The following is a 14,057-nucleotide window of genomic DNA, read 5'->3' as shown; positions in this document are numbered from 1 at the left end:
ACTTAAAACAAAAGAGTCTCCAACATTCATTCTCACAGGAAAATCACGGGAGGGATTCACTCTAATTTTAAAAGGCTAGAGGGGGATGATAAAACATGAATAGAAAAAATATCTTATTGATTTGCTGGTTACCTAATGTCTGCAATCAAACAATCAAGCTCAGAGGGCACCATGGACTCCACAGTTTTTATTTTCTAAGTGCCAGTTGTAAAGCACTCTATTATTCCAATGTTAATCTTTCTAACAGGACAACTTTCAAGTATTGAGGGCCATTCATCTAAACAGGCTGTGGAGAAATGGGATGGTAGTATCAGCAGGCTCCGGTTCAAGGGAACCAGAGTAAAAATTAAATTAAATTTATAAAATATAAAATAAAATAAAATAAAATAATAAAGATGGTAACTCACAGAAACTGCCTCCTGGAGACAAAGCATATTCAGTAGTAACAGAATGTTAGGTACTGGTCAGAAAAGAAAATAAGAAAGGAGAGGAGATAATATAGATTTCAAGATCCTTCCAGGAATACATGGCTGACTGGAATCCTGAAAAAGAGCTTCCTCCATTAGACATTAGACTTGTATTGCAAGATACAAGTGATATGCAATGTTGGGGAAAAAGCACTTTCAATTCAGTGTGAACAGCTCTTCCTATCTGCCAGATGCCCTTTAAAGCAGCTGAGTATTTTGGGGGGCTCAAACAATGCCCACATATGTCCAAGAAAATATATGTTAGAGTTAAGGTAGTCTTAACATTTTAAAATGCCCTATGATAGAAATATTTCAGATCTGCTGTTGTGAATAAGGTGACCCACTGGTTGCTCCCCACATTCTTCCAATAGATGTAATTTCTATTTTAAAACATCTGTTTCCTGGATCACAAGACTACCCAGAATTGTTATTATATAACTGATATGTACTGTCTAATCAATCCTATAGCTCAGGGGACTGAAACATGCAGTCCTTTAAGTTATTTTCTGTAGCCTAAAATCATAGTTTGTGAGAGCTAAAGGCCTGCCCAACATGACCAAGGGCACCAGATTAAGGCACAGAAAATTATCCAAGAAATCGAGTAGCCTGGCAGTGTCAGTTTACCAGTTCACCACTGCCCAACCACAGCAAGTGTTAGCAACAACTGGGCCTGGCTGACTGAACCATGCCCTTGGTGCACAAGACCTCTCACAATGAACAATGACCTCTCACAATGAACAATGGCATCGCATGGGAACTCTTGTCTAGTCTTTCACTCTGTAGTGGGGCTGGACCAGGGGTGGGCTGCTGGGGTTCGCAGGGGTTTCAGAGAACCTCTAGCTAAAATTCTGTGCAGTTCGGAGAATCCCCAAATCCCAACTCCTGGCTGGCCCTCCCCATCCCGGTCCTCAAGTGGCCCGTTTTGGATGCAGGTAAGTGCAGGGCACGTGCGGAGGCTTGGGGAGGGTGAAAAACAGGCCTAGCGGAAGTTCAGAAACTTCCAGAGGGCCTCCAAAGCCTGGGGAGGCCGTTTTCGCCCTCCCAGAGGCTCGAGTAAAGCCTCCGGAGCCCGGGGAGGGCAAAAACGCCCTCCCTGCTGTGGTGCAAGAGGCCGACTAGGCCATGCCCACCATGTCCATGCCCAGCCAGCAACCAGGCAGAGAACCCCTTGCTATAATTTTTGAAGCTCACCCCTGAGCTGGACTCTCAGGCAAAGGCAGTAGGAAGTGAGGTTTGCTCAGGAATGACTGACTAGGAAGTTGAGGTTCCCTGGGAAGGGAAAGAGGCAGGGTTTGGCATGAGGCGCATGAGCACCTTCCCATGTGATCCTCTTTGCTGAGCAAGTAATGGGATAGACAGGCACAACCAAGCAAAGATTCTCTGATAGGCAAAGGAAAGAAAGAAAGAGGAAAGATTCAGCCAGGCAAGGAGAGAAGAGAATAAGAAAAAGAATTAAGGAAGATCTCTCTACTCAGCAAGAATAGAAAAGGAAAAGGAAAAGAGGCTTTGGGCAGCTATAAACAGGGATGATTTTCTAGATTATATTATCCTATTTATGACCTTGAAAAAAATAGTCAATATAATACTATTCTGGTTAATGAAAAATGTTACAACTTCAGTAGCAGAAGTGATATGGCCTCTTTGCAGCTTTCACAGATAGATCTGTTTGTAAAACTAATGCATTTACTATATCTAAGTTTAATGGACCACCGTGATAGCAAGGTGTTGTAATGGAAGATTTAGGCATTAGATGAGAATTATGGAAAGTCAGGTTCTAATTCGCTCTCAGACAAGAAAACTTACTTTCAGCCAGTCATTCTTAGCACAAATCACAACACTAATTGGGGGAAAAAAATAGAAAACAGAAATTGCAACTGAGCAACACTGCAGCTTGTGGAATAATGGGGTATTGACCAAAGATAACTGCATCTTTTAAATTTCCTACAGAATTTTATATCTATCTATTAAAAAGCTTTAGTGCTGTGGCCCTCAAGCTAAAGTACTAATAAAGCTAATGCAACACTTCTGAAGCTTTGAGTTTGAGACACTAGATCTAGATAAAGTGCCAAGCCAGACAAAGTTTAAATTTTCTGTAACCTCTTCCAGCAAACCTCAATACAGCCCTTTTCACTGGGGAATTAAATCATTGTTAAACACTTCAATATCATGTGTTTTGTTATCCACAGGGCTCCTTGAAAACTTGCAAAGTAACATATTACAAAAAAGATCCATTATGCAGAGACAACAATGAAGCAATATGCAAAAACTGAATGCATGTTTTTTCTTTTATCAGTTTTCTCTAAATCCCACAGCACAGTCTGTTGGGAATAAAAAGTATTTTGGATGTTATATATACTTATACAAAGATGTGTTGCCTTCGTGAAGCCCATCCTCCTGAATCAAAGTCTACTATCAGTGGTATATTTCTTAGCAAAACTGCAGATGTATGGATTATGAATTTGTATCTAAATTAGCTAGCATGCATCAGTGTTATACAGACAATCTGAATTTTCAAGATCTGTCCTCAGCTAAAAATTCAACTAAACCGGTGTTTCTCAACCTTGACAACTTTAAGACCCACCTTAAAGTTGTCAAGGTTAAAAAGCACTGAACTAAACAATAAAAGCATTAGAATGAGTGAAAGAATCTATTTTATGATACCTGGCAGTATCCTATGTTTGGATTTCTAAATGCATATGCAGTTAGGACTCGCCGCAGAGCCGCAATACCCATCTCATTCTGGAAGGCTGGATGCTCTGGAAGAGAGCGATGCAAATCTCGCTCAATCTCTTCTGTTGCAAGATTGTATTTCCCCATAGATTTCTCCACCAGGTCTTCATAATAGCCAGCATGGGTAACCATTTCATTAATTGCTCCTAGAAATGCAAATGAGGACATTGACAAATATTCAGTATATATATATATATATTTATATATATATAGAGAGAGAGATTATAGATGTAAGACAAGAATCAAATTAACTGTACAGATCAAGTACTTTTCTTTCCACACGGAAACCACTTCTGAATTTCGTGCTTGATGTGGAAAAGAATGGAACTTTGACTTTGGGTTTTATAGATTAGATTGATAGATCTTTATAGAAATGACTTCTTCATATTATTATGGAAAAACAAAAAGCTGTGATAATGATGTTAAATTCTACTGTAACAGAGAGAGTCGGAAATCAATGCTTCTTTTTCTTTTTTTCCCCCTACCTTTCCTCACTTCTCTTTCCCCTTTCCCTTCCCTCTCACTACTTTTTTATTTGCTTTTGCATTTTGCATTTTATAATACTTTATAACTTAATTAAAAATTGTAAAAAAACCAATTAACTGCACAGATCATTCTCATGCTCAAGAGATCGGCTGACTTTTAGGAATATATAATTCATTATTTGACACACACCCACATTTTAAAGCTGTAACAGAAACACTCTGTATCTTATGAAAGGATGCTAATCATATAAAGTTTTTAAAAAGGTTATATATCCAAAATTCTGGGTGCATCTAAAGTGTTTTTTGGGGGGGCCAACTTTATGAAAAGGCAATATTTTAATTAAAATCCTACATTTTGATTAACTATTGCCAGATACTTGGTTTACCAGTGAATTGGCATCTGTTTATTTTCCTAAGATAAGTTTGTTGGGTGACAATATTTATTCCAAATGAACCAAAATATCCCACAAACACACTAAACACACTAATGTGGAAGTGCATATTGTGTACATGTATATGTATATATGAATTCATTTAAAGGTGACAGTGGAGCTCTACTTCAACAGCCAATGTAAACACATATTAAGAGGTGTGCTTTTCTCTTGATAGTCTACAAAGTTTATCCAGAGCCTTAAATTACACTACTCATTCCATAATTTGGGAAGGGGGGATCTTAACATTTTAAAGTAATTAATTATTTAGATTCTGTATCTCTATTGCTATCTCTATTTATTTCTAAACAAATCTATCACCAAATTATCTCTCTATGGAGATTTTCAGTCATCCAGGTCATGGTTGTCCCAAAGGTGCTTTTTTCAAGAGACAACTGGACTTTCTTGTTTTTCTTTGAAGACGTTTCGCTTCTTATCCAAGAAGCTTTTGAAGACAGCAAAGTCCACATTTTGGACAGAGAGGACCACTGGTTTGAAAGAGGGGTCAAAGAAGCCATCTATATCAAAATTGAACACCCTTCTCTCAATAGAGGGGGTGGGATACGACATCATCTATCGCCAGTCTACAACACAGTCTTTTCAACAGTTCCAAGAAGGCTCCACACCCATTTGCACCAGTCAGGTGACCTTAATGACACAGATAAACCTCCAGGTGGCCTTAACGTCTCACTAACAGAATGCAAACGTCTGCAAGGAGTATAAATCCTTACATTCCCCACCATCCAGTCAGAACTGAAAAAGCTTCTTGGATCTGAAGTGAAACATCTTCAAAGAAAAAGAAGAGAGTCCAGTTGTCTCTTGAAAAAAGCACCTTTGGTATCACCAAATTAGTTCTGATGAAATCAGAGAAATGTTCTCCTGAATAAAAACACTTAGCAATGCAACTATTACTTGCTTGCAGCCAACATTTGGATCTCCTACTTTGTACATGATGAATTCTCCAGGAGCAAGTAAACCAATTGCTGATAAAACCTTCTAGAGGTATATTACCTACTGACACCTACCTGACAACAGCAGCCAAAGTTCTCCTCTCATGTTTTCAGGAATACCTTTTAATGCAAGGTCTCTTGTTTTCTCTGTACGATACATACAGATACCTTGGCCATACTCAGCAAAATGCATTTTCCAAGCTTCTTCTTTCAAAAATTCTTTTGCCTTAAAAGTAATAGATATGACAGCATAAAACACACAGGGAAACCCATGCTGTGTAATAAAATCTATTTATCTTGTGTCCAAATATAATGAAATAACTCTTCTCATCCTGACATTTAATTATGTTCCTTAATTTTATTTGGGGATGGTATATCTGACTAGTCTTATAATAAAGCTTTCTTGGTGTGTTAATTTCAAAAGCATATTTATTTGATCAAACAAAACATTTTTGATGCCACATAATTAATTAACTCTATGCAAGTTGACGATACAGGTGATGGAAATAATCTCAGGGACAATTACTTGCGATAATCTTTTTCAACCAAAAGATACTTTCACTATCACTGGACAACATCATTCTTGCCATAATAAAAGCACATAAATAATTTAGAGAACAATGAAATAGATTTTTGTCAATGATATATCTTATTTTTTTCACTTGTAGTAAAGTTATGTTTTAATTCTTCAAAGTATTAAATAGGCAGATATTATATTACAAAGTTTAAATTAATTAAGATGTTAAATATTTTTCAAAACTGGTGTGGATATAATTTACATTCACATATTTTAAAATGTGCAAGGACAGTATTTTTGCTATATAACTAAGAGCAAAAATAAATAATAATAATCAGCCTACTAATTTAGGGTTGAATTCCTCTGGAGAACGCCGACGATACATAGTCATTAGGGCCTGTGTTACAGTTGGGACACTGTTTCCATTCAAGTTGAAGTGCTGGTCTCCATCCACTTCAGAGTTCAGACTTCTCTGAGGACTGGATGAAAGGACGCTACTTGCTCTTGAATAAACCTGAAGGGAATCACACAGCATTTTAACCCCTGCTTGGTACAGGATTCCAAATTAAAGCATCCCTGACAAACAGCTAATATTTGTCTGAATGCAGGAACACAATTTACATTTGCATTCCTGTAACTTTTTTCCCCAAACACCATCACTCTGCTAAACAAATAATTCCCTCAACACTGTCAAACTAGTTACTAAGTCTGCACTACTATTAATCTTCTCATTGTTCCTATCATCCATCTCCTCCCACTTATGACTGTATGACTGTAACCTTGTTGCTGGTATCCTTACGATTTATACTGACTGCTTCCTAATATGATTTGATTGCTTATTTGTACCCTATGACTATCAGTAAGTGTTGTACCTTATGATTCTTGATGAATGTATTTTCTCCTTTATGTACACTGAGAGCATATGCACCAAGACAAATTCCTTGTGTGTTCAATCACACTTGGCCAATAAAGAATTCTATTCTATTCTATTCTATTCTATTCTATTCTATTCTATTCTATTCTATTCTATTCTATTCTATTCTATTCTATTCTACTCTACTCTACTCTACTCTATTCTATTCCTATATTCATGATTCCATGTCTTTCATTCTGACATGAAAAAGAATAGATCTTGAGCTTTCCTCTATGAAAGCCTGTCAAAAATTTTAAGAGTGATACCATATCCTTTATTGCTCTTCTCTTCTCAAGGATAAACACTGCTACTTCTTCAGTCTCTTCATGTAATTAGAAACTGGGGAGGAAGGCTGGTTATGGGGAGCCCACATACTTCATAGAGTGCTCAGGAAAGGACAGAACCAAAACATGAGGACCAATATTGGACTTGTGCTAGGATAATAGTGCCCACGTTTTAAAAGCTTTAAGGTAGGAAACAGTTTAGCTCATATTTTTATCACACTGCCCATCCCTCCTTCCTCCCACTTTTAGTGCTGAGCCTGAGTAATTCAAGCAGCTGAGGATGAAAGGCACTGCGGCAGAAAAAGTGCACTTTTGCCAAATGTGTTTGAAGCCCAAAAGCAGGAAGGCTGCCCCTCCACCCTGTGTATCAGCTGCTTGCAGCTTTTAATCCAAATTAAGAGGTCTGCACAGTAATTGCTTATAAATATGGATCCATATAAAATCACTGAGGATCAGATAAACTGCAGAAAGAGGATTTCAGCACTGAAGTTCTGGCATTAAAACAAAGCTTGAAGAAACACACATTCTCCCTTTAAGTAAAATATTTAATCCTCTCATAAAATATTTTTTGAACATTTTCTAATATACAGTACCGCTATATCATAATAACTCTACTGTAAGTTGTTCTTAAAAATTAAATATTCAGAAACATTCTCCAAATAACAAATTATAAGAGCAATGAAGTTATGGTAATCTTGCAAAAAATTTTGCTCTGCAGTGGAACAATTTGCAGCAGAATATCTTCCCCCCCCCACACCTCCTTTCTGAGTGCCACTGTATTTATGAAACATACTGTAATTGATATAGAGCAGCAGTCCCCAGGGACCGGTTCTGTGGAGAGAGGTTTTTCCATGGACCAGAGGGGGCGTGGTTTCATTACTGCCTGCATCTTGTGGATGGGCTTCACTTGTTTGCGTGGCCCAGTTTCTGGTATGCTGTGGACCGGTGCCAGTCCATGGACCAAGGGTTGGGGAATCCTGATATAGAGGATTGGCCCAACAAATTCTCACAACCTTATTGTTTCTTAGCTTGTTAGGGAAAGTAATGCCATACTTTCTTCTAATTGTTTCTTTTCTGGCATCCTATAGTATTTAAATTACATATCCACTTATGATCCTGAAAACAATTGGGGGAGGAAAATTGTGGGAACAACCAAGACCATCAAAAAGCCAAAAAAGCTAGAACAAGAATGTTTAAGAATTTTTTTTCCCCACCTTACGGTTTTCCAACAACTTATGTTAATAATAAGCAAATAAGCAAATAAATGAACACTTCAGTCCAATTGGAATTTTCAGAAAAGGTAATTGTAGTAAATGACAGGCACTTATTGTTTCTTCTGATTTCTATTTAAACTGCATGAAATTCTAAGATAATAGGTGTGGAGGGGGGAAAAAAGACTTATAAATTAAAAGGTTCAGCCACCTTTCAGGTGGAAGACACCACCGTATTGCATTGTGGATGCCATAAAAATAAAATAAACATTACAAAATAAATAATTGGACAAAACTTTAAAATAGCTAAAATTTGAGGAAAGCTGGAAATGTTGCAAGTTTTCCATCTCATAACAAATAGGCGCATTAAAATATTTTAAAATTATTTTGGAAGTCAATGAATACCATTTTGTGATGTTGCAAATGCTTTATGCCACTGATTGCTATGAATGACTCACTACTTATAAAACTATTTAGAAGTGAGATCTAGCGCAGGTTTCTTTGAATTCAGTGCTGAATTGATTTTAACCAAACAAGTTAGCTAATAGTTCTCTAACAAAATATGTGAACTACAGTTATCAGTGACAACTGGAATAAAAGGATCATGGTTCAACTTAACCACCAAATTGAAAACACTGTTAGTGTGACATTTCCATGACAAGCTTGAACATCTTAAGACTAACAGAATTAAATGTTCTCCTGTTACATATTGTAAGAACTCTGCTTTAAGTACCCTCATGCTCTGATCATTTTCCACTTCAAAATAGACTTTCATAAGCTTTCCAATCTGCCACCATGCTTTGTGAACTGTATTTAAAATACTGCATCACAAGCTAGGCAGATGCTTATGGTTCTGTTGAGACAACAGCAGAAACAGAGGGCTTATTGATGGCTTCCTGACTGAGAGAGTATTTATAACTTTCAGCTACTGATAAATCAGCTACATGCAGAAAGAGCCAGACATCTGCAAACAAATCATTCAGGTAATTAAGAAGATCAAACATTTTAAATGCTCTAAATCTTTTAAAGATTAATTCTGTGTTTTAAATTCATTTTTAATGCACACAAAATAGCTTTTAGAAATATTATGTTATATACACGTTTGACCAGTATACTTCTTTGAATTTTACTGCCTTGCATTTTATTTGTAATCTGGTAAATATTCAAAACTCAATGGTTGGTATTTTGTGGACTCAAACAAGATGATAGCTTGTGAATTTGAGTGTTTTTCTTTAGATTTAATCTTAAAACAGTCTTTTTAAACAGAAGGAATACGTATTATGGAATAATGGTTCTAAGGCTGAGATTAAATATGAAAGATTCTGCTCTCTACTATATTGGATTAAATGTACAGACTGATCATGAAAATCCTTCAAGCAAAACCAAATATTATGATTTGGAATTTATAGTTATATGCCTTAGTATTCAACTAGCTCATGTTAAGACAAAACCTAGCCCAATCTATAAAAAATGGTAAATCATGGTTTGTAGGGTGAGTACACAGAGCTAATTTGATGTAGTTATTAAAAACACCAAGATAGAAACTCATGGAGACCATGAGTTCTATTCCTATCTTTATCACAAAATATCCAGATGAATGACTCTCCACCACTCTCAGCCACTCTCTCTCTCTTTCTCTCTCTCAGCCCTAGGAAGAAGGCAAAGACAAAACACTTCCAAAAACTGTTTCCAAGAAAACAATAGGGACTTGCAGTCACTAGAAACAGAAGGAAAACAGGCAATCACCAGAAAACAAGATCAACCCGAAGGCCTAGAACAAAACAAAAGAATGGAAAAGTGCAAATGAAGATTTAGTGTAATCATCTTACCTGGGTTAATAATTATATAATCAATTTAAACTCAAAGTGACTATCTACTCACCTCATCATCTGAACTGTTGTAACTTCCAGAAATCTCTCTTTCAGAATAAATTTTGGAAGTAGTTTTTTGGAGGAAATCAGAAATTCTCTGCACTAGAAAGTCTCTGTCTTTCAAATTGGCAAAGAGGAATGTCATTCGGTTTTTAGTGCTGATAGATAATGGACTAGGTAAGACGCTTGAGCTATCTGCCTTTTCAACAATCGTCACCTAATGATACACATGAAAACAGAAGGACCAAAATAAAGTCTAAATGAATTGATGCAGTTCTCCATCAACTGAATCTTTAATTTGGTCACAGACCAGCAAAATTGCAGTTTTTAAATACTGAAAAAAGTTATAAAGTTGTTATGAGTGATCAGGAATTATAGAAGCTAATTCTAGAAACTCAGGCAGCATTATAAACTTTCAGCACACTTGTTTTAAGTATTGCATAAGGAAAGATTAAATAATCCAAATATGTAATATTTTGTTGTTTCCATAGTCATCTTAGTCTACTCTTTGTATTTTAACATTATTTACTAGTTTTTAGATGTACTTTAAATTTAAATATTAATAGTTAATTCATAATTGTTAATTATTGATAAAATAGTATGTCTAAAATAGAGAGATCTTCTGTTATATAATATGTCTTTAAATGAATCCATAAACATGAATTCAGTGTTCAGATTCTTCTTGAAAAAGAGTCACAGCTATTGCAAGAAATATGACAATTTGTTGGCCCAAATTAGATCTTGCCAATGGTAAATTTAAATTTTAAATTTGTGACAATTGGGTAATGCCATGGGTGGTACAATAAGTGGGGTAACAATATATGGATTACTGACTGAACAGTGAGCAGCCATGCGTTCAAGTAATACAACCATACAACCATAATAAGAGCCAGCCAATTACGGTTGTAAGTGGTGACAACTGTTAAGTGAGACAGCCTTGCTTAACGACCCATGCGTTCTGCTCTCTCTGATGACACCATTAAACAAATATGTGAGTCATTAATCGTGCATGGGCTACCTCATGGATGTGGTAGATCCTGAGAGGTCCACCATAAGAGAGGCACACAAGCAGCAAAAAGCTTTACAAAATCGAAAACAGACCAGCAGGGGAGAAGAGACCAGCTGGATTAGGGCCTAGCACCACATTCTAATGCCAGAGAAGATTCCAAACAAACCTGCAGGTATCACTGATGAAGCCATGCTTGTGGGCTGGGCCCCTGCTTTGATCAGATATCTTGAACGTTCATAGTAATCCCAATATAATAAAACAGCATATTTTGTACTGACCTCCCAAAGTGGGATGATGAGACTGCAGAGATTTTCTTCTTTGCTATTGAAACAAATGTAATTTGTAGACACAAACATTTGACCCAAAATATGCATTTTATTAAATGGGGTCCACAGAGTACAATCTGTATGTCCATCTAGTTTTTCATCCTTTGGAAGCCGGAACAAAGCACGGTACCTTTCACTTTTTGCCCTGGCATCCAGATCCCTGAAAAACAGCATTTCAGATTTCAATGGCAATATTCCAATTACACGTACACATCTCATATAGTTCTTGCCTTTGCATTAAAAATAAAGAACAAAGTATATTCTTTATAGAACGATTTTACATATAAAAAGTAACACTTATATTAACAGGGCATAAAACAAACGTATAAAATTGCTTTAACATGTTTATTAGACTTTCTAATAAATCCAGATTGTTAGGGGCAATATGTTGACTCTGTAAACCGCTTAGAGAGGGCTGTAAAGCACTGTGAAGTGGTATATAAGTCTAAGTGCTATTGCTATTTTGTAGTAGCGGTTGTGGTAGTAGTAGTAGTATACTATACCCTAACTCTAACCCAATTACTGTCAGTAAGTGAGGATTACCTGTACCCATAAGCAAATTTGTAACAATTTCTTACCTAAATCCCTACAAATAAATTGAGTTATAAGCCATAGAACTACAAGCTATTGTCCTGACATGTATGGAGGGTAGATTGTAATAATCTGGTCTAAGTAGTCACTGTACTCTGTTTTGACTCTACCTCCAGGCATTTACAATAAAGGCCTTAATTGTCCTAGCAATAGTAAGAACTATTCTACTGGCAACTACTGAAAAAAGAAGACATCAAAAAAATATATAGTATCTTTAGCTGAGCAGAGTACCCTGATGAGCCTTTTGCTGGACACCCAAATAAAACTATTTATACTCACTTTCCTGAAAGCCAAGATAAGGTGTTAATTTAGAATTCCTTTCTTCAGTAAGAAGCAGTAAGTGCTTCTTACTGAAGAAAGGAAGGATCACATATGGATCAACAAAGGAGGAAGTCTTTAAATCTGGGTTCAGCAACCTATTGCTTGTGGACCAGATATGGCCTACCACTCAAAATCATCTGGCTTGTGATCCCAAAAATACATTTACTCAACCCAGGCAAGAGAGAGAAAACACATTCTACTTCCTCCGGGAGCCATTTTAGAGAGGGTTTCATTAGCCACCTTGCTGCGTCCCCCAGAAATGGTGGCAGCAGCATCATGTCCTCTGGCCAGAAGGATGCTGACCCTTGTTTTAGATGATCATGGAGGATTTAAGAAAAAACAGTTCGGAAATGGAGTAGAAGGGTGCAACTAAAATAGTTAATAAAATGGACAGAGAAGTTTTAGTGGCTGCTAAAAGAAGACGGTTGGTTTCAAACCAGAGAAAAGGTAGCTAGTATCAATACAGTGGATTAGGCAAGGTTTACATTGCTTAAGACTCATTAGTTTGTGAATGGACTAAAGTCCATGAAGCATTCAGGGGCATAATCTTGGAGGGAGAGAATTGAAGTAAAGGATTGACATGGATTTAATCTAATTGCAGAGGATACATGGTGGGGTTGAAGATAGTGAAAAAAAAAGACCAAAGGTTTTTATGAGTGAAAGAATCATCAGTCAGATCAAGATCAGCTGTTATTTCATTTGACTGAATGCAAAAGGAAAAAAAAAGACAAATAATAATCCCTTTCTTAATTCTAAAACTGGAATGGTAGATGGATAGGTAGCATAATAAACACAGGTAGTCTTCATTCAGCGACCACTTGCTCAGTGACTGTTCTATGTTATGACAGTGCTGAATGAGGAGACGTGCTTGTTCCTTGTAGCTGTGACCATCGCAGTGTCTCTACAGTCACATGATCATGATTCAGGTGCGTGGCAAGTGGCTTGCAAGTACAATGGCTTGCAGCATTCTACAGTTACATACCGGTAGTTCTTGACTTATAACATACATAACATCAAGTTCATTTAGTGACCGTTCAAAGTTACAACGGCACTGAAAAAAGTGTCTTATGACCATTTTTCACATTTACGACTACTGCAGCATCCCATGGTCATGTGATCAAAATTCAGACTCTTGGCAACTGACTCATATTTATGATGGTTGCTGTATCCCAGGGTCATGTGATCACTTTTTGTGACCTTCTGAAAACCAAAGTCAATGGGGAAGCCAGATTCACTTAACTAACTTACTAAAGTTTGTCACTAACTTAACAACTGCAGTGATTCACTTAGCAACAGTGACATGAAAGGTTGTAAAATGGGGCAAAATTCACTTAACAAGTGTCTCACTTAAAAACAGAAATGTTGGGCTCAATTGTGGTCGTAAGTCAAGGACCATCCATATTCACCATTTGCAACCATCACTGCCAGCTTCCAACAGGTCAATAAGGAAGCCAGCAGGAGGTTGCAAATGGCAATCATATGACCGCTGAAGAACACTGCAATGGCAAGGGATTCCCCTAATGATGACAACTGGAACTGCTGTGATGTCATGCTTTATGATTGCATTAGCAAAGGGGTGGCCCCTTCCAATTATCAATGTTAAAGAAGAACAATGTTATGTTAAACATGTATTATAATCTGTATCCTTATACACATTTAAAGTTGGTTAGAGCAGAAAGAGTTCAGAGAAAAGTGACCTCATACTTTTGAAACAGTATTTATGTGAAGGGGGAAGACACTGCTCCCAATGGAATAGTAGGCAATGTGATGACTGTAAACCATTCTTGTGAACCTGGAGGCTGAAGAAATGAAAACTGCTTTTGCTGTGTTTTATTGGCAGTTTGAATAAAAAGAGGAAAAATGGAAATGGCTGTTGTACGTTGGTTCTTTCAATCAAATCCTTCAATTTCATAGATGTTCCCCATAAAACACTCCCTCCAATCCCTCCCCG

At 36.9% G+C, this 14,057-nt stretch overlaps 1 protein-coding gene and 2 long non-coding RNA genes across 4 annotated transcripts in view; 2 read left to right on the top strand and 1 right to left on the bottom strand.

The window, feature by feature from the left end:
* Positions 1-14,057, bottom strand: part of TBC1D9 (TBC1 domain family member 9) — a 54,913-nt gene that overhangs the window by 16,708 nt on the left and 24,148 nt on the right. For both annotated transcript variants that reach the window (XM_034442964.3, XM_034442965.3), the window contains exons 6-10: positions 11,147-11,354; positions 9,870-10,076; positions 5,924-6,094; positions 5,139-5,289; positions 3,129-3,343 (exon numbers count right to left, since the gene is read on the bottom strand). In XM_034442964.3, coding sequence (XP_034298855.2) covers positions 3,129-3,343; positions 5,139-5,289; positions 5,924-6,094; positions 9,870-10,076; positions 11,147-11,354 — 952 coding nt within the window. The remainder of the gene's footprint in view (positions 1-3,128; positions 3,344-5,138; positions 5,290-5,923; positions 6,095-9,869; positions 10,077-11,146; positions 11,355-14,057) is intronic.
* Positions 1,316-2,816, top strand: LOC132710503 (uncharacterized). Its single transcript, XR_009621224.2, has 2 exons — positions 1,316-1,399; positions 2,654-2,816. It is a non-coding gene; the product is annotated as an uncharacterized LOC132710503 (long non-coding RNA).
* On the top strand, positions 8,918-10,128 carry LOC148112582 (uncharacterized). The gene is made up of 2 exons (XR_015729078.1): positions 8,918-8,971; positions 9,635-10,128. It is a non-coding gene; the product is annotated as an uncharacterized LOC148112582 (long non-coding RNA).

Source organism: Pantherophis guttatus, chromosome 8, assembly GCF_059756535.1.
Source record: "Pantherophis guttatus breed Tessera chromosome 8, ASM5975653v1, whole genome shotgun sequence".
NCBI classification, from domain to species: domain Eukaryota; kingdom Metazoa; phylum Chordata; class Lepidosauria; order Squamata; family Colubridae; genus Pantherophis; species Pantherophis guttatus.
This window is presented reverse-complemented; position numbering and strand designations above follow the sequence as displayed.